Raw genomic sequence first — 18,815 nt, forward strand, 5'->3', positions numbered from 1 at the left:
ATACAAATATCTTTATCTATTGGGTTTTTTGCTTAACATTCCAAAACCATCACAGCACTGTTGTCTTGGGGTCTCCTACACACTAAGCCTTGGTGCCTCTGTACCTGCTCCTGACTCCCAGACAATATTACTATTCTAGTCTTTCAGGGAAATCTCCATGAACAGAACTCACAACTCATTCTGATAATAATAATCATCATCATCATCCATCAAGGAGCAGAGGAGAAGAGAAAACTAAGCTGACTTATTTTTTTACAGAGAGAAACAAAGTCGTCCCTATTCACTTACTTTTGGGAAACTAGTTTAAAGAAGACTTCACTGTCGCCAGGAATAACATCTCTAATCCTGCTCAGTATTATGATTCAGGAAGGGGAGAGACCAGGGGAGGAGGTGAAGCCCCATCTGTGATTCTCTTATCTCTCACATAAAGACAAGAAAGTCTCTTTAGGCTAAAACCAAACTCTACTGTTGACAGAATTTGTCAGGGAAATGACAAATGATTTAGTTGTGGGTGTGTCTGTGTGTGAGGTTTGAGTGAAAGCTTCCAAATTCAGTTGGTTTCCTATTTCATTATTCATACACATTTTTGCTTTATAACACTCATTACAATGCCCATAACATAACAAGACTCTTCCCACTTCCCCCTTGTGATTCTCATTTCCAATCATCCTTCTACCCAGCTCTCTTTCACCTTCTGAGCTTTATCCCTAGGCAGATGCTGCCCTTTTGATCTAGTTGGTTATTCTAAGGAGTGGGTGCCTCCCTGGTGGTGCTGCTGCCCATATAGGCCTGTCAATTGTTTGGTTGAAAGTCTCCTGGGTCGACCAGTCTCTTTTACCAAAGTGAGCCTGGTCCCTTTTGTGATTTTGAGTTTTATTTCACATGGTTCACCCCCTTTGTGCAGGCTCCTCCCTTTCTAGGTGGTCAGCAGTGGTAGTGGGCCTCGTAAGTTCCTATAAGATGGTTTCAGGCTAGTGGACATTGAGGTTCATGGCCAATGCCTTCCCCCCCCCATTCCTGATTTCAAAAAGTTACAGAGAGAACAGAGCTTTCAGGCAACTCACTAAGTTCTATTATTTTCTGTATGCAAGTATTGAATAAGAAAATGATAAAGAAATGATAAAGATCACTGGTTTGGGCTCTGCAGAAGCTCCAAAAAGGAAAGGTGAGACAATTTGCTTTGTTAAGAATTTACAGCCTGGGCAGGCCTGTGGGTCACTTCTACCCTGTCCACCAAGGTCACTGAGAGTCCTGATTGACCCAACAACAATGGGTGGGTGCTGTGTTGAGCCAAGGGTCTCTGTGAGCATGCACGGTGTAACAGGTTTAGCAAGAAAGAGGAAGACCCTCAACACAGTGGCGGCCACAAGAGGCTCAAGTGCAGCAGAGACTGTGGGGCAGGTGCAGCACTGGCAGATGTCTATTCACAAGGCAGAAGCAAACGAACACAAGACCCAATCTGCTGACCACGGGGTCAGTGGTGTAACCCATGTAACCCACCAGCTGCTGTGCAGGAAAATGAGTGTCTGCTCCTGTAAACACACAGCCTCGGAAACCTCACAGGCCAGTTCCATTAGACCCTCCAGGCTTGCCAGGAGTTGGAATTGACTTGACCACAGGGTGCTTGGAACCACTTACTATGTAAGAAGACAGCAACAGTACGTGTCTTTTTGAAAACAAACACAAGCTCAGGGCTGGGGTGATGTGGACATTTTCTCAGTTTTATTAAGATCTGTGCAGAGGCAGCTTCCCTCCACCTATTTCCCAACAAATTGATGCCTTCCAGCCCTTCCCAGTACCATTTCAGAAACACTCCTACCAGCAAGGGCAGGCTACAGAAGATTTTCATTTTGAGAGAAAATTGTTTTAGCTGCAAAATTCCGAGCCCAACAGGCAGTCTCTGCAGAGTAGGTGGAATCCTGCACTGCCGTGCAAAGGTCCACAGTTCAAATCCACCAGCTGCTCCATAGGAGGAAGATAGGCCACTACCTCTTGTGTAATTTATTGTTGTTATGTTCTATCGAGTCGCCTGTGACTCATAGGGACCCTAAGCACAAGAGCTCTGAACCCTGTTCTATCCTGAGCCAATCTTACTGTCTCCAACACACCTGCCCCTATTACCCCCATCACTATGTCATTGCATCTTATCTAGGGTCCTTCTCTCCCCAGACATTTCCAAGACTTTCTCCAAGGACTCCTGGCAACATGCCCAAAGTATGCCAGACGGAGTTTCAAAATCTTTGCCTCTAGAGAGCAAGGTTGGTGTCACCCTCTCCAGGACAGACCTGTTATGTCATTTACTGCTGCTCAAACCCTGCTAGAGGGTCAACTATGGGTGGGTTCCACTCAGTGGAACAACAATCACCTTCCAACATGTATGTGCTGCCCCCTGGTGGGTAACTCAGGGTGGTGCTTCTCTAGCATACGGCTACCACACTCTCCACATTCAGCGAGATGTTCAAAAGATGACACTCAGGGGCCCATGGAACTCGACTTGCCACTATACGTTCACTGGATACTGAGAGAACAGACACAAGTCATTCCCTATTTGCAACGCATGCCCGTAACCTCTAACCATCCCACCTCATGTCTCCCTTCTCCAGTTCCCCACAATCACTTGGAGAAATGATAGCGGACTCTTGATCTCGCCATCCTTGGCTTACACCTGTCCTAAAATCATCCCTTTAGGGTGTGAAGTCAGTCCTTCCTCAGAGCTAAGCTTTTCTATCCTGCTACAAACAGCAAAGACTTGGCCTTCCTCAGCAACATCGTTTCTGCTTCTATCCTTTCCTGTTCTTCGGATGCTCCGAGGTAGTCCTGAAGGAGAAGCCGCTTCTCCAACCCTTTGGGTTGGCTCACCCTCCATCCCCATGTCCTCCAGCTCCAGCCTGTGCCCATCTCCCCATAGCATCCAGCACTCACGTGTTAGGGTTCCAGGACTCTCAGCAGCTTTTTGGTCCTCTCCTCCTGTTCCCTGGTCCCTGAGACCCTCTTCGGTCTTGGAATGGGCAGCTTCCAGCTACCAAATGACTCAGACCTGTCCCACAGCTGTTTAACCTGAGGTCCTCGCTGGTCCTTGGACTCTGTGTTCCCACCCTGCCTGGCCCTAGCCACTTGGTTCTCTCTTACTTGGTTTATTTCTGTCACAAGCACATCTAGACACAGGCATTCACAGAGCTGTGGGTGTAGACTGGAAGATGAATTTGCCATAAATCAAGTAGAAATTCATTTGATATAAATTATTTTCAAACTCTGACAATGTAAACTATATGTATGTGTGTGTGTGTGTGTGTGTGTGTGTGTGTAAACAAAAATAATACTTTTTCAATCTTGAATATTAGGAGGATTCTCAGGTAGCAGCCAAATGTGTCCCAATCCTGGGTATCATACCCTAAGGCCATTCTTCACCTCTCACCTGGCACACTTGTCCTTCCAAACATGTCTTCGCTTTAGACCCAAGAGCATCCCTTTCTCTCCAGAAGGTGATCTTCTGTGACTGGAGGAGGGGGCCTTTCTGTCAGCCCAGATACCCAACTCAAGATGAGTGCCTTAACCCTAAACAGTGGCACTTGGACAGGCTAGATATGTCTCCTGGTTGACAAGGACTCCTGGAGACCAAGGATCACTGCCCACATCCAAGCTTCCAAGGTTATGGTTGCTGTTTGGACTCATCAAATGTAATTTGACTCAGAGTGCCACCCTTACCACACTGTTTCATGTCCCGACAGCCTGTGTTGTGCTAAAGTCCATGGCTACAGTGACTGTGTCAATCCATCTCATTAAGGGTCTTCCTCTTTCTCGCTGACTCCTTTCTTTATCAAGTGCAATGGCCTCATCCAGGGGCTGGCTTCTCCTGGGAACATGCCCAAAGCATGTGAGATGATGTCTCATCACTCTCAGTTCTACGGAGCATTCGAGCTGCACTTCTTCCTGACAGTTTTGACCTTTTTCCTGGAAGTCTCTGATCCATGTTCAAGGAGACATTCTCCAGTTGCCCCTTGGATTAGGGAAGCTTCAAGACTATCAGAAGAGAGTTGAGTCTGTTGTGTTTTCACTCTGAGCAAGGACTAATCTAAAATGGCTCTGGAGAGACCCTGCTGGAAAGAATAAAACTGACCCTGAGGCTTTAGAGGCCAGAAATATTTACAGAAGTAAACAATTTGTTTTCTTTCTCCAAGCTGGTGGGTTTGAACCAGTGATCTTTAATTTATTAGCCACTGTACCATCAAGGCTCAGAGCAGTGATGTTGTTATTATCAGGTGCTATTGAGTTGACTTCAATGACAGTGAGGACAGATCTGAACCCTGTCCTGTCCAGCACCATCCTCACCCATCTTTATCAGGCTCCGGCCCACCGTTAAAGTCACTGGGTCAATCAGTCTTGTTGAGAATCTTCCTTTTGCTGACTCTCTATCTTTCTCTGAATGGTATCTTTTCCCAAGGACTAACCCTTCCTGCAACATGCCCAAATTACGTGAGATGAAGGCTTACCGTCCTTGCCTCTAAGGAGCACTATGATTGCACTTTCTCCAAGATAAATTTACTTGTTCTTTCTACAGTCCACTGTCCATTCAATACTCTTCACCAACACCAAATTCAAAGGCATCACTTTTTCTTTGATCTTCTTTATTCATTGTCTAACTTTCAGATGCATAAGAAACAGCTGAAGAAATCATAGCTTGGACCAGGTTCACCTTAGTCTTTAAACTAATACCCTTGCTCTTTAGCACTTTCCAAAGATCCTTGGCAGCAGATTTTCTCAGTGCAGCATAACTTTTGATTTCTTGACTGTTGTTAACCTTGGTGTTGAGTCTAGATCCAAGTAAAATGAAATCCTGGGCAATTCCAATCTTTTCTCCATCATGAAAATGTTGCCTATTGACTCAGGCATGAGGATTTTTGTTTTCTTGATGTTAAGATGTAACCCATATTGAAGACTGTAGTCTTTGATCTTAAGTAAGTGTCAAGTCTTCATTTTCTGGAAGCAAAATTTTATCATCTGCATAATGCAAACTGTTGAGTCTCCAATCCTGATGCCATATTCTCCACATAGTCTAGCTTCTCAAATAATTTGCTCAACATGCCCATTAAATAGGTATGGAGAAAGAGTACAATCCTAACACGCACCTTTCCTGATTTGGAGCCATACCATTTCCCTGGTTCTGTTCAGACAACTGCATCTATGTATAGATTTTTTCATGCACACAATTAAGTATTCTGGGAGTTCCATTATTTTCAAATGTTATCTGTAATTTGTTAAAACACACACAATCTTTGCACCATCAATAAAATGCAAATAAACATCTGACATTCTCTGCTTTTAGTCGTGATCCACCTGACATCAGCAATGATCTCCCTCATTTCGTTGCCTTTTCTGAAGACATCCTGAATTTCTGATAGTTCTTGGTTGATGTACTGTTGCCATCATTTTGAATAATCCTCAGCAAGATTTTACCTGCATGTGATAATAATGATATTGTTTGATAATTGCCACACTTTGTTAGATCATTTTTTTAAAAATGGGAAAAGATATGGATCTGTTCAAGTCAGCTGTCCAGGTAGTTGTCCTCCAAAAATGCTGGCAGAAATTGCTAAGCCAGTTCAGGGAGGTATCTGTTTCCTAAAACACCTCAATTTGTATTCGTCAGTTCCCAGGGACTTATTTTTTGCCAAAGCCTTCAGTGTTCAGTGCAGCTTGGACTTCTTCCTTTCGTATTCCTGGTTCTTGATCATCTGATACTTTCTAAAATGGTTCCGTGATGATCAATTCTTTTTGGTATAATAACATTATAGATTCTTCCACTCTTCTTTTGATGCTGCCTGCATCATTAAATAGTTTACCCATAGAATCCTTCAGTGTTGCAGCTTGAGGTTCGACCATGTTCTTCATTTCTTTCAGCTTGAGAAAGTTCAAGCGTGTTCTTCTTTTTGCTTCTCTAACTCCAGCTCCTTACATATTTTGCTCTAATACTTTGCTTTGTCTGAAGCTGCTTTGAAATCTTCATTCAGGTCTCTTACCTCAGTCTCCTTTCCCTTTGTTTTGGCTTCTTTTCATTCTAGTGCAAGTTTCAGAGTCTCTGCTGACACCCATTTTGTTCTTCTCTTTCCTGTCTCTGTAACGACTTTCTGCTTTCTTCATGGATGATGTCCTTGATATCATGCCCACAACTTATTTGGGCTTGGTCATTGGTGTTCCATGTGTTAAATCTATTCTTGAGATGGTTTTTTTAAAAAATTCAGTTGAGATACATTCAAGGTCACATTTCAGTTCTTGTGGATGTGTTGAATTTTCTTCAGCTTCAACCTGAACTTGCACAGGACGTAGTCTGTCCTACAGTCAGTGGCCTGCCTGGTTTTGACTGCTTCTGTTGAGCTTTTCCAACATCTCTTTTCCCAGAGATTGATTTTTAATTTTATTTCTCTGTAGTCCATCAAATGAAGTCAATGTATATAGCTGTCAAGATTTTTGGTCACTTTTTTTTTAATTGTACAAATAAGGTCTTGGCTGATGAATGAGTTCTATAGATTCGGGTGAGAAAGTCTCAAGACTGAATACAAAAATTAGCCTAAGGAGCCTCCAGGTGGCGCAAATGGTTAGAGTTCAACTGTTAGCTGAGAGGTTGGAGGTCCTCCCAAAGGTGACTCAGAATAAACATCTTCTGAAAGGACCCTGTGCAGTGCAGTTCTGCTTGTACGAGTATGGGCACTGTGGGTTGTTGGATCTGGTTGGGGGAGGTAGGCTATGAAGCAAGGGTGTGGGTAAAGGAGGAAGGGTGAGGGGGGTGTCTGCAAGCACTGTGGTCTGAAGCCAGCCGGCAGGGCTCCCTCTGAGTTGGGGTCTGGAGTCTTCAGAGGGTCCTACTGTGGAACAGGAGGTAGCTGAACTGGAGAGAAATTGCAATTTCAATCCTTATTCATTTGCTACAGGCAGAAACTCTCCCCTACCACCCCAACTCCAGGCCCATAGGATCGGAGGCCAGGAGACAGCTCTGTTCTGATTTTCAGGGAGGTCTGGACCGGAGACAGTATGTGGGTCTGCAGGTCTGTCAAAAGAGATAAGACCACAGGAATCCTTGTGGAACCCAGATTCTGCCTGATGTAATGGTGGATTAAGCCTCAGGCTGCCAAGGAAAGGTCAGCAGTTCGAATCCACCACCCGCTCTGCAGGAGAAAGTTGCGGCAGTCTGCTTCCATAAAGTAGAGAAAGAGTAAGATCCTCAAGGACATGGACTGACACACTGGCTGCAGCAATGGGCTCACACACAGTCTGAGGATGGCGCAGGACCGCACAGCTTATCTCCTGTCTCCTGTAAAGGGCTAAGCTTAGAGGACCAATGGCATCCTACCTCGTAGGAAACCCAGGCCACTGAGTGTCCCCACATGGCTCAGGAGGCCATGTGTGTGTGTGTGTGGGGGTCTCATTCCTATCACAAGCCATGCTGCTGGGGGACATCAAGACAAGGTCCTCTTAGTCTCTGCCATAGGTTGAATTGTGTCCTCTCCTCCCCTCTCAGTGCGCGTATATAATGATGGAACATGTCAGTCATGGAATGATAGCCTTGATCTGATAAGCCAGACAGCTGTGAGAGGATTAAGAGGGGAGTGCAACACCTTCCTCAGACCACAGCCTTGACCTAGGGTCAGGGCCGACTGTGCCCTGCACAATGAGAAACAAGACCAAGAGACTCCAGCTGTGAGGCGGGGCCTCGGTCCAGCCAGGAAAGAAGACTCTTAAGCATGAAATCCTAAGAAACATCATCCAGACCCAGGATCCTGTGCTGGGAAGTTCCTCAACACAGGGAAAGGCCAGTTTGCATGGAGATGGCTAGTGAATGCTGGCCTCAGTGGTGTTGAAGGAAACAAGGGCCTTCTTCTGGAACCAACAGAAAGAGAAAGCCTTCCACAAGAACTAGCACCTTGAATGCAGACTTCAGCTTCTAAAACTACGAAAGAATGGATTTCTGTTTGTTGAAGTCACCCTCTTGTGGTATTTCTGTTACAGAAGCATTAGAGGTGTTGGGCTGCAGTCTGCCCTCTCCCTAGATATTGCTGCCACTCCTCCCTGTGGGTTCTGGGGAGCTCCTTCTGCACACCCCAGGATGACTTTCTGCATTCCCTCGAGGTGGCTTTGGGGCTCTGGACGGCAGGTAGGGGGTACCTGCTGGACCCCTACAGGCCAATTTTCCTTGCATCTTCCTTGTTCCTAAGCCCCAGACCTTGATTGCTTTCATTCATTCCCTCATCCATTCGCACATTCACTTATCCTTCTGTTATAATGTAGGGACCTTCCTCATGCAGACCCCACTTCAGGAGGGAGCAGAGATCTCTCATCTGTGGCTCTGCACTGGGGATAGATGAGAGTATTGAGAGGAAGATGGGAGGATGATACTTAATGCTGATGGAATGTTTAGGGGAGCCCAGCAGCTCTTGGTTTAGGGGCAAACAGAAAGTTACCCATGGCTGTCATCACATATGAGGCCAGAACAGAGGGACACCATCATGTCTAAACTTCACCAGTAAACAAAGTCACCTGGAGGCCTATGGTGTGTTTCTTTCAGGGACACAGGAAAAGCTACTGGAATTAGACAGGAAAACCTTGAGCAGAAGATGGAGCAGACACAAGGAGCAGGACTTGGGGGTCGGCCAGGGGAGGGAGTTAAATTTGAGCTTCAGGCTGACTGATTCCATGGACCAAAGGTTTGTCTTAAGATTAGAAGAACTGAGTGATATCCAGTTAATGTTGTTGTTGTTGTTGTTGTTGTTGTTAAGGGTCGTTGAGTCGTAGTCCGCTCATAGCGACCCTATGAACGAAAGACCTGAAAGCTTGTATAACTTTCGTCATTCCTCCAAGTTCATAGTTTCCAGAGGCAAGCTATTTCAGAATTGGATGCCACTCCTGCTTCCAAGTTTGTTTTAATCAGGGAGCTCCACCAAACACTGTCCACCATGAGTAACCATTATCACATTTGAAACAAAATATTTCTAAGAGAAATCTGATCAAAATGCAAAGCATGTGAAAGAGACTTTTAACATTCTAATGGAATTCAGACCTCTGGATTCCCAAAATACTCTTTAAATCTTTAATTACTCCTCTATCTCTTCTAAAAAGAAATTGATATTGTTGGCTGGTTACAGTTTCTTCAAGACATACTTTTCATTCTTTTGGCAGTCCATGGGATATTCAGTACTCTTCTCCAGCATCACAGCTCAAAGAAATAAATTCTTCTGCTGTCCTTATTTACTGTCCAACTTTCAGATGCATAGGAAGCAATTGAAAAGACTATGGATTGGATCAAGCACATTTTAGTCTTTGAACTGATATCCTTGCTTTTAGCACTCTGGAGAAGAGATTTACCCAATGCAAGATGTCTTTTTCTTTATCTCTCTTTCTTTCTCCCTCCTTCTTTCCTTTCTTTTTTACAGGACAGACTCTTTTGTTAAACTTTCACATAAAAAGAAAAAATAGCACACATTGTATTACTGACAAGTAACAGATTAATTGGGTATTGGTCCCATTATTTCAATAGCATTTTCCCCAAGCTTTCATTTTCTATATTGACGCCTTTGAGCGTTGGAGTGTTGGGGAAGAGTACTGAACATCCCATGGACAGCCAAGAGAATAAACAGCTATGTCTTGGAAAGGATGCAGCCAGAGTGCTCTTTGGAGGCAAGAATGATGAGGCTTTGCCTCACATACTTTGGACATGTTGCTAGGAGGGGCTTTTCCTTAGAGAAGGACATGATGCTGGGAAGGGTGGAAGGTCGGTGAAGGAGAAGAGCTGGTTGAGGAGCCAGGTGGATTGATGCAGTGACTGCTGCAGTGGGCGCCTGGGTGTCAGGAAGTGTGAGGATGGTACAGGATAGAACAGGGTTCAGATCTTTTGTTCATGGAGTTGCTATGAGTCATACTGACAATACCTCAATACAAGTTGATTTCTGATCATTGAAGATACTGCTTGAGTTTTCTGTTGCAAAACTTCTGCCAGAGTTTGTAAGATTTTCAGTTTGTTCTGGAGTTTTCTATAGGTATTCCCTGTTGTTTCTATCAGCTGAGAAGTGAAGATTTAACATTATCAGATGAATGAACAGGTTTGGTGGATCTGTACTGTGTTGTGGAATCTATCTATTGAATCCTCAACTGAACTAGTTAGGAGAAAGTGCACTGAAGATTTCTTAGGAGATAGAACAGATGAGCAGGTGACTTTTCCTCAGAGAACTAGCTGTAGATGGGAATATGAAGCAACTGGACTAGAGTCCTCCAGGTCTCCGTGTGGAAGGCAGCTGGATCTCTGCTAAGTTTCCCCTGATTTGCTGCCTTCAGTGGAGCCTGTATTGAGTTGTTGCTTCAGTAATGTCTCTGCTCTCAGGCTTGATTCAGTGACACAATCTCTTACGTTTTCATTTAGGCCCAGAAATAGCACTCTCTCATCCTTAGGTTTGTCCAGAGGGCCAGCGGGTTCATCACCAACACACTTCTCAACTCCTGGAGAGGCTGTTTCAGGTCTCTTCTCAGACCTTCCTCCATTGTATTAGACTGCAGAGTGGCGAGACAGGAAGCTTGCTTTGGACTGGGTCTTTTGATTTCTTGACTGCTGGTATCAAGGGTGTTGATTGCAGATCCAAGTAATATGAAATTCTTGACAACTTCAGTCTTTTCTCTACCTATCATGATGCTGTCTAGTGGGAAGTATTTTCATCTTTTTTATGTTGAGATGTAATCCATATTGAAGACTGCAGTCTTTGATCTGAAGCAAGTGCTTAAATGTATCTTTTTTTAAAAATATTAATGTCAATGAAAATTTACAGAGACTTTGGATTTCCATTCATTCATTGTTGCATTTTTCTCCCCTCCCAACCCTCCCCCCTAGTACACTACCCTCTTGGAAAAGTAAAATTCTTTCATTGTTTTACAATCCCTCCCCCCAGGTCCACTCCACTGTGCGGCCTTCGCTCTGGACTCCTGTCATGACAAAAATACCTAATCACATATCCCTTTTAAACAGTTTTCTCCCTCGTCTGATTCAATGCAGTATACATTATTGAACCCATCTTTCTCAGTCTCCCCTCAACCCCGGGGTCAGTCCTGTTTTATAACAGTGGCACCATGCAGTATTTGTCCTTTTGTGACTGAGATATTTCACTCAGCATAATGTCCTCCAGGGTCACCCATTTTTAATAATATTGCATGAGTTCCTTGTTTTTCAATGCAGCATAGTATTCCATTGTATGAATATACCACAGCTTCTCTATCCATTCCTTTGTTGATGGGCACTTAGGTTGTTTCCAACTCCTTGCTATTGTGAACAAAGCCGTGATAAACATGTGTGCATGCTTAAATGTATCTTAAGTAAAAGAATGCTTGCCTCTAAATAGAGCCTCATTGCAGTAGCACACCATCTCGCTCCCTACTTCCTTTCAAGGAAGGAGGTCCATGCCTTTGGGGATATAAATTTCTAATAAACTTATCTTTCCTATTTTACCCTAAAAAAAAGAACATCTGCCTCAAGTACTGAGAAATCCCTGCAGCCTCCAGTGAGCACACACACGTCCTGGCTCAGCCCCTGGCCAGGCAGGACTTCCAGGACTTGCTGTTCCCTGGTTCCCTCATAGTGACCCTCCTCCATGCACACACCATCATTTCCTTCCCTGTCCTTTGTCCCACCTCCATCACTAGTGCTTCTGAACACGTCTCAATAAATTTCTCCATCCTAGTCTGGTGTAAGGATGGTCAGGATAGGACAGAGTTTCCATTTGTCCTTTACAGGGTCACTACACATCATAGTCAACTTAACGGCTCCTAACAGCAACTCCAGTTTGACCCAGAACTGCTTTTTGGGGAACCATGGTTATACAGTCACTCCAATAATGGACGTGGCATGAGGATGGCATAGGGTAGGACAAGGATCAGATCTGTTGTTCATGGGCTCACTGTGAGTCTTTGTAGACTCGGCTGCCTCTAACACCAACAATATGGTCAGACATGAGCCCCTCGTATCTGTGGCTGTGGGACCCCAAAACCCTGAGGGCCTAGAATATTTCCTATACAACTCCTCAATCTTTCCAGCACCCAAGAGAGCCTGGTGAGGTCAATCTCCTACAAATCACCTTTCTGATCAAAGTGAAGTGTCAGCTGTCAGTATCTACATCCTGAAAATATCTATGAAGACAGAGACCTGGAGGAGACAGAGCTGGCTATGTGGACAGGGAGATGGCAGAGACCCCTCAAGTGGAACAAGCTCACATGTCAATTAGGAAAGCGGAAGAAGGAAGGACCGCTGCTCAACTTGGTACAACATGTCTTTATAAGCAGCCCTCCTCTGGGTAAGCTTGGCTGTGGCTTTCAGCTGGCTCCACGGCTCAGGCCAGCCCCCGGAGCAGGGGCACGAAGAGCAGGGCCAGAGACAGCAGGATCACAGTGGGGTCTGTCCCGGGTGGACTATGGCTTATGGTCTCCTGCATCCATTGGAAGTGCTCCCTGATGCTGGAATAGTAGCTGGGCCGACCTTGACGCCTGCAGCCCATGCTCCAGCTCACAACTCCGATCTGATACCATACGCTGTTCACTTTACAGACCAAGGGCCCGCCTGGATCACCCTGGAGAAAAACATGTGTGAGCTGGGAGGAGGCTACGTGGGGCGGGGGGAATGCAGGGAGAAGGGAGAGGCCAGACAGCAGGGGATAGGGCAGCTGAGCTACAGGCTATATTGGCCGAGCCTCAGTTCTGTATCTACAAATGGGCTTGTACCTCCTCCTGGAGCAGGTGAGGCATGCAATCCGTGGGGCACACACTGGATCAATAAGAGGTCAGAGGTAAGACTAGGGCCTGGGGGATGCTGGGGTCCAGAGGTCTTGGCGGAACCAGTGGAGTCGAGTGCACTCACAAGGCAGGAGGGGTTTCCAAAGACATGGTTGGGGAAGGCCGTCAAATTTCCCATGTGGCTGCATGTGGTGGTGTTGATGATGGTGATCTCTACCTCCTGCAGGTTGTAGGGTTGCTGCAGCTCTGTGAGGGGGATAGGGAACAACAAGAAGTCAGCTAAAACTCAGTACAGCATGCAGGTGGGGCCCCACAGGACCTGGGGCAGGGCTCTCATCACCTCAGGGATGTTCAGCAATACTACAGGACAAGCCAGGGCTGAAAGGCTGCTCCAGCTCTTCTTGAAACTTGGCTTCCTGATCTGTAAATATGAGGTTGGCCAGGAGTCCCTCTTTGTACATGGGGAGGACCACGAGCTGGGGGTGGAGGAGGTTGAGGTCCAGCCGCAGGGGTCAGGCCCATGAAAGGGTCCTCTGGCTGTTCCTGGCTCACACCCACTCACCCTTTGCAGTGGGAGCATGTTACATGGTTGTCTGCCACACTGCAGGGGACTGATCTACCATGGACCCTCCCTCCCTCCAACTCCAGTGAGTGAGGACGCCCAGGATATCTCTCCCTGTGGGCCAGCGGCTTGGCTTCTGTGTTTCCTAGTTCTTGTCCCCTTAGCCATTCCCATGCCCGCAGCTCTCCAGCTCTCAGGTTCATCTGGGACATAATCCTCTCACGTGTTTGGGGCCACACGCTCTGGCCAGAGTGGAAGCAGAGCAGCAGGTAAGGAAGCCAGAACCCAGGGTGCCCCACGACAACCATCGTCTAGTGCTGGGGCTGATGTCACTGGACAAGTGAATGAGAACAGTGCCCTCCCAGACACGCTTATGCCCAGTTTTACCCTTGCTCTCTACAATGTGCCCCCAGCCGGTCACCCAGCAGTCAGTCCAGGTCTGGGACTCTGAGGTGGATTTCCCCACACAGACAGGGTAGATGTTCTTCCCGAAGGTGACGGAGGAGGACAGCTTCACCAGGGCGATATCATAGGGGATGGCTCCTTTGTAATGAGGGCTCAGCACGACCTGCTCCACTTGATACCGGTTCTGATAGGCCTGCAGGTTCCAGATGGACGGCACCAAAGTCAGCTCACCAAACCGGATGCTCCATGGGAAGGGATCCCTGACCCTAGCAGGGAGGGGCACAGTCAGGGGTCTTGGAGGAGCAGCTGAGCTCGTGGGGTGTGTGTGTGTGTGTGTGTGTGTGTGTGTGTGTGTATGTGTGTGTGTGTGTCCCCTCGGGGCAAATGGACCTATGCCTGAGAGTACACCCTCAGCCAGGCCTGCTAAATCAAATTGCAGGATCAGGATTGCCAGTTTGAAAACAGGCTTTGATTCTACAGGAAGATGCTGTGGAGTTGAGAGAGTGACAGATTGTGTGTGTGTGCACATACACACACACACACACACACACACACACACGCGCGCAGAGTCTGCCATAATGAAGACAATGTGAAGCTGGCCTGTAGGGAGTGGTGAATAAGGCCCCTAAGGCCCTGCTTACCAGGCTAGCCGGGTCATCCTACACTTGTGGAATAAGTAAGGTAAGGGATGGGGTGGCATTGGTTTAAAATGAAAAAGGACAATACACAGAGATGAGCATGGGAATTCCTGTAAGAACATTCTGATGGATGTCAATAGCCTTTGATACAGAGGTACCAGTAAGAAAGGGGAGGGCGGGGCCGATAAGGGCAACATTCACACCTAGGGTTAGGAGGAACTGAAGCCTGTCCACATGCAATCTAGGGAGCCCAGAACGCGGCAGATGCCCCAGAGCCCGGGGTCCCCAACACCCCACTCACAGTTCAAAGCAGCGTGCAGCGGTCAGCGCCCAGCGGTGGTTGAGCAGACTCGCCCCGCAGACGTGGCTGCCCCACAGGCGCAGACTGCCCTGCCAGGGCCAGCTCCCCTCTTCTGCATCCAGGCTGCCCACTGTGCGCGCAGGGGCCCTCCGATAACCACAGGGCTCTGGTGCGGACAGACGGACGCACAGCTGAGCTCAGAGACAGGCTTGCCCCATGCTCTGTCCCTGATTCGCAGAGGGAAGTAGGAGACAGGGACTGGGGGCACACATCCATGCGAGTACAGGCTGACCAGCACCTACCTGAGAGCACCTTCCACTTCTTGGAACCTGCGGGGAGGGGGAGAGGAAGGTGAGGCGCCCTCACCTGAAGCCCTCGGGTTTCCAGTCAGGTGCTGGCCCGGGCGCCCCAGACACTGGCCTTCACCTGCAGTCTCCCATGGCGGGGTCCCCTCCGGCCGAGTGGAGGGCAGTGGAGATGAGACCCCGGGGGTGGTCGGGCCTGTCTGGGTCTCAGCTGCGCACCGCAGCCGCCACAGCAGCAACCACAGCAGCAGCGCGCACATGGCGCCTCTCCTCAGCCTTGTGTCCCCTCAGCTTCGTGCGGGCGCCCCCTGGAGGCCGGCGGGAGCGGGCGCCCCGGCCCAACCCTCCCCGCTACGCCCACCCCCGCGGACCTCCCGGTGCTCCAGGGCTCGTGTGGACCCCAAATCTGGCACCGTAAGCTCAGTCTGCCTGCTTCTCACGGCCTCCTCCTGTCCTCGCCGAGGAGAGGCTCCATGTTCTGGACCCCAACTTCCAAAAGATCTCCAATCAGTTCCAGGCTTCCACGTCCAGAGAGTGTGAGATGGAGCCACCTGGATCCTGAGCCAGACAGCGCACAGACCTGACCCCAAACCCTGGCCATGACCCTGACGTTGACCCCCAGCTTGACCATAATGGACTAAGAAGCAGGAATAGCTATCCACTTCAGAAATAACAGGTTTTCAAAACCCCTGTGAATGTAACATAGGAAGGTTACTGGGAATAAAGCCAGGAGCCGACACAATCTCCATTCAAATGGGACTCAAAGCTGTCCTCTCAGACCAGGGTCATCTTAAAGATGCGAAGACAGCAAAGTTTTCATTTAATGAAGATCCTGAATTTTCTGATGTACAATACTCACAAATGAGGAGTAACAAATGCAAACATGCATTAATAATTGGAAAATGAACTGTACGAAGTATGAATCTAGGAAAATTGGAAATTGTCAAAAGTGAAATGGAACATGTAAAGATCAATATCCTGGGCATAAGTGAGTGAGCTGTGAGAGACTGGTATTGGCCTGCAACATAATGGATGTTTGCAGTTGTTTCTCCTCATTGAGAGCCTAGCCTCATCAGCAAGTGAAGGTCCTTCCTTGGGTAAGAACTTTCCTTCTTCCATATCATGAAAAGACTCCACTGTGAGGAGTTCACTCTTCCCCAGGCACATTTTGAGTGACCTCCAACATGAGATGAGACCTTCATTTCCTAGCACTATAGTCATCCGTGTTCTTTCGCTATTCATAAGGTTTGGAAAGCCCATTATTGCAGAAGTAGACGGCCTGTCCTGATGCACAGTTTATCTTAGTCTGGAAGGTCTGCTGAAGTTTGTCCACTGTGGCTAATCTGCTGGTATTTGAAATACCTGTAGCATAGTTTCCAGCCTCACAGAAACATAAAAGCCACAAAGAACAGCCATCAAAAACTGAAAGACGAGGGGAGCTCTGGTGGCCTAGTGGCAAGAAGCTGCAACTACAATCCCAGAGGTGCACGGTTCAAATCCACCAGATGCTCTGCCGGGGAAGGAGGGGCAATCTCCTCCTGTACCAGTCAGATCTGATTTGACGGTACACACACACACACACAAAACAACTAAAAGACGAGTGGCTGTTGTTGTTGTTGATTGCCTTTGAGTCAAGCATGGCTCATAGAGACCCTATGAACAAAGGCCTGAAGCCCCTCTACAATTAGACATTTATCAAAGTTCATAGAGTTTCTGGAGGCATGTTGCTTCCCATCAATTACGCGTACGCAAGTTAAAATTTGCAGAAAACTGAAACAAATTCACAAGGGACAAAAATACTACCTTCAGTTTATCACACTTTAATTTAAAACCACCTCAAGAACAGATTTTTGCCCTAATGACTGAAGAACACAGGAGTTGTGGGGTGACATTAAGGACTTCATTAACAAAGAAATAAAGAGGTTATTAAAAAGACAGGAAAGACCAAAACTAAGAAAATTGCACAGAAAATGTCAAAAGACAGTTTAAGAAGAAAAATCAAAGATTAAAAATGTGCAAAGAATTGGAGTTAGAAAACCAAAAGAAGAACTTGCTCAGTGTTCTTTAAACGGAAAGAACTGAATAAAAAATGTCAAGCCTTGAGTTGCACTGCTGAAGGATTCTATGGGCAAAATATTGAATGACGTAGGAAACATAACAAGAAGATGGGTGAAATAACCAGTTATTGAATAAAAAAAGAATTGATCAAGACTGAAACATTTCAGGACATGGCATATGATCAAGAACCAATGTTACTAAAGGAAGAAGTCCAGGTTACACTTGAGTATTGGCAAAAAAATAAGGCCCCAGGAATTGATGGCATGTTGGGGGGGGGGGGTCAGGGATCAGATGTAGCAATGGGCAAATCATTTGAGAAACTAGATTATATGAAAAAGAATGTGGCATCAGCATTAGAGAAAAACTAATCAACAGCCTATTTTATGTGGATGATACAACCTGTTTGTAGAAAATGAGGATGACTTAACACATATACTTAAGAAGATCAAAGATGACAAGGAGGGCAACGAAGCACAAGACTTATTTGCTGAGGACTGGCAGCTTAATATCTGGGAACAGACTGCAACCCCTAACTCCCAGCTCTGCCCAAGCCCTGCACCCCCATCTCTGCCACAGCACCGTGTCCAGGGACACCACTCCACCACCATCCCACGCCCCCACACTTCTGGCACACTCGGTGGCCTCACCACAACCCTGTACCCTCTGGCGGTGCTCCAGGGCCACTAGAGACTCCTTCACACAGCACAACAACAGCCATGGAAAGTACAATTCTGAGTCAGCACACAAAGGCACACCGCGGAACTAGCCATCGTCTGAAGCCACCAGTCTAGCTGTTGTGGGACTGATCTGCCACGAGAAAGGCTGGTAGGATCCTAATTGGGTTTTCTGGGGCACCGTCGATTGTCTTGGAGAGTTCCCAAGGGTGAGCCCACTGGTGGGAATTTGCCTGAGCTCTCTGGGGGCACGTCAACTACCCAGAAATGAGCGGGCCAGTGATAATTTGGCTGAACTTTTGTGGACACTGAAAACCAGCCAGAGGCAAGTGGGTTGGTGGGAATTTGACTTTGCATTGTTGAGTCCCCTTGGACCGAGGAGCCTTCCTGGGTTGGGGCCACTGTGCAAGGGCAACTGCGTGAGCACCACTGGACAGGGACCAGTGAATGAAAACCACTGGGTGGGAGATGGACAGCTGGAATTTTAATAGGGACCCCAATTGTAAGCACACCCAAACAGATGAAGCCTGAGTGAGGTCCCCCAAGTGGTTGACCTGCCCTTGTGATTGCCGCAACCCCATTTGGCTCCACACCTGTATCTACACATCTGGGTAATCAACCTGCCTCTAATACAGAGCACCCTGACCTATCTTACCTACAAGAGGCTGCTCTCACAGGCTCTGAACTGACATTTCCCTGGAGTCAGACATTCAGAGAAAATCACAAGTGGGATAGCTACCCAACTGACCTCTAGAGCATTATCTTCAGATCAAGAACATATCAATGTCTTGAAGGAAGCAAGCTGTCCCACACAATACACAAGCACAAAGCAAGATATCACCCCCAAAGTGTGACACAGTATTGATGGATTTCCTGAAGCCAGAAAGTCTGATGGAACTTTCTGACACAGAATTTAAAAGAACAATGATTGAATATTTTCAACGGGTGAAAGACAAACTTGAAGAATTACAGGATACTACAAACAAAAACCAGGAGGAGCTAAAAAACACCAGTTCAGAACAAGGTTGTTGTTGTTGTTGTTGTTATGTGCCGTCGAGTCGTTTCCGACTCATAGCGACCCTATGCACAACAGCCCTAAACCCTGCTCTATCCTGT

General features: G+C 47.0%; 1 protein-coding gene and 1 pseudogene across 1 annotated transcript; one reads left to right on the forward strand and one right to left on the reverse strand.

Annotated features, from left to right (window-relative positions):
* Positions 1-12,356: 12,356 nt before the first annotated feature.
* On the reverse strand, positions 12,357-15,227 carry LOC102844761 (testisin-like). The gene is made up of 6 exons (XM_006903230.1): positions 15,089-15,227; positions 14,965-14,991; positions 14,663-14,828; positions 13,706-13,989; positions 12,881-13,002; positions 12,357-12,593 (listed from the first exon to the last, which is right to left on the reverse strand). Exons 1-6 carry the CDS (start codon positions 15,225-15,227, stop codon positions 12,357-12,359), a joined length of 975 nt encoding a protein of 324 aa, XP_006903292.1.
* The window catches only part of LOC102845168, a 16,148-nt pseudogene continuing 12,558 nt past the window's right edge, over positions 15,226-18,815 (forward strand).

Source organism: Elephantulus edwardii, unplaced genomic scaffold (genome assembly GCF_000299155.1).
Source record: "Elephantulus edwardii isolate Elephantulus edwardi_28Jun2011 unplaced genomic scaffold, EleEdw1.0 scaffold00545, whole genome shotgun sequence".
Classification (NCBI taxonomy): domain Eukaryota; kingdom Metazoa; phylum Chordata; class Mammalia; order Macroscelidea; family Macroscelididae; genus Elephantulus; species Elephantulus edwardii.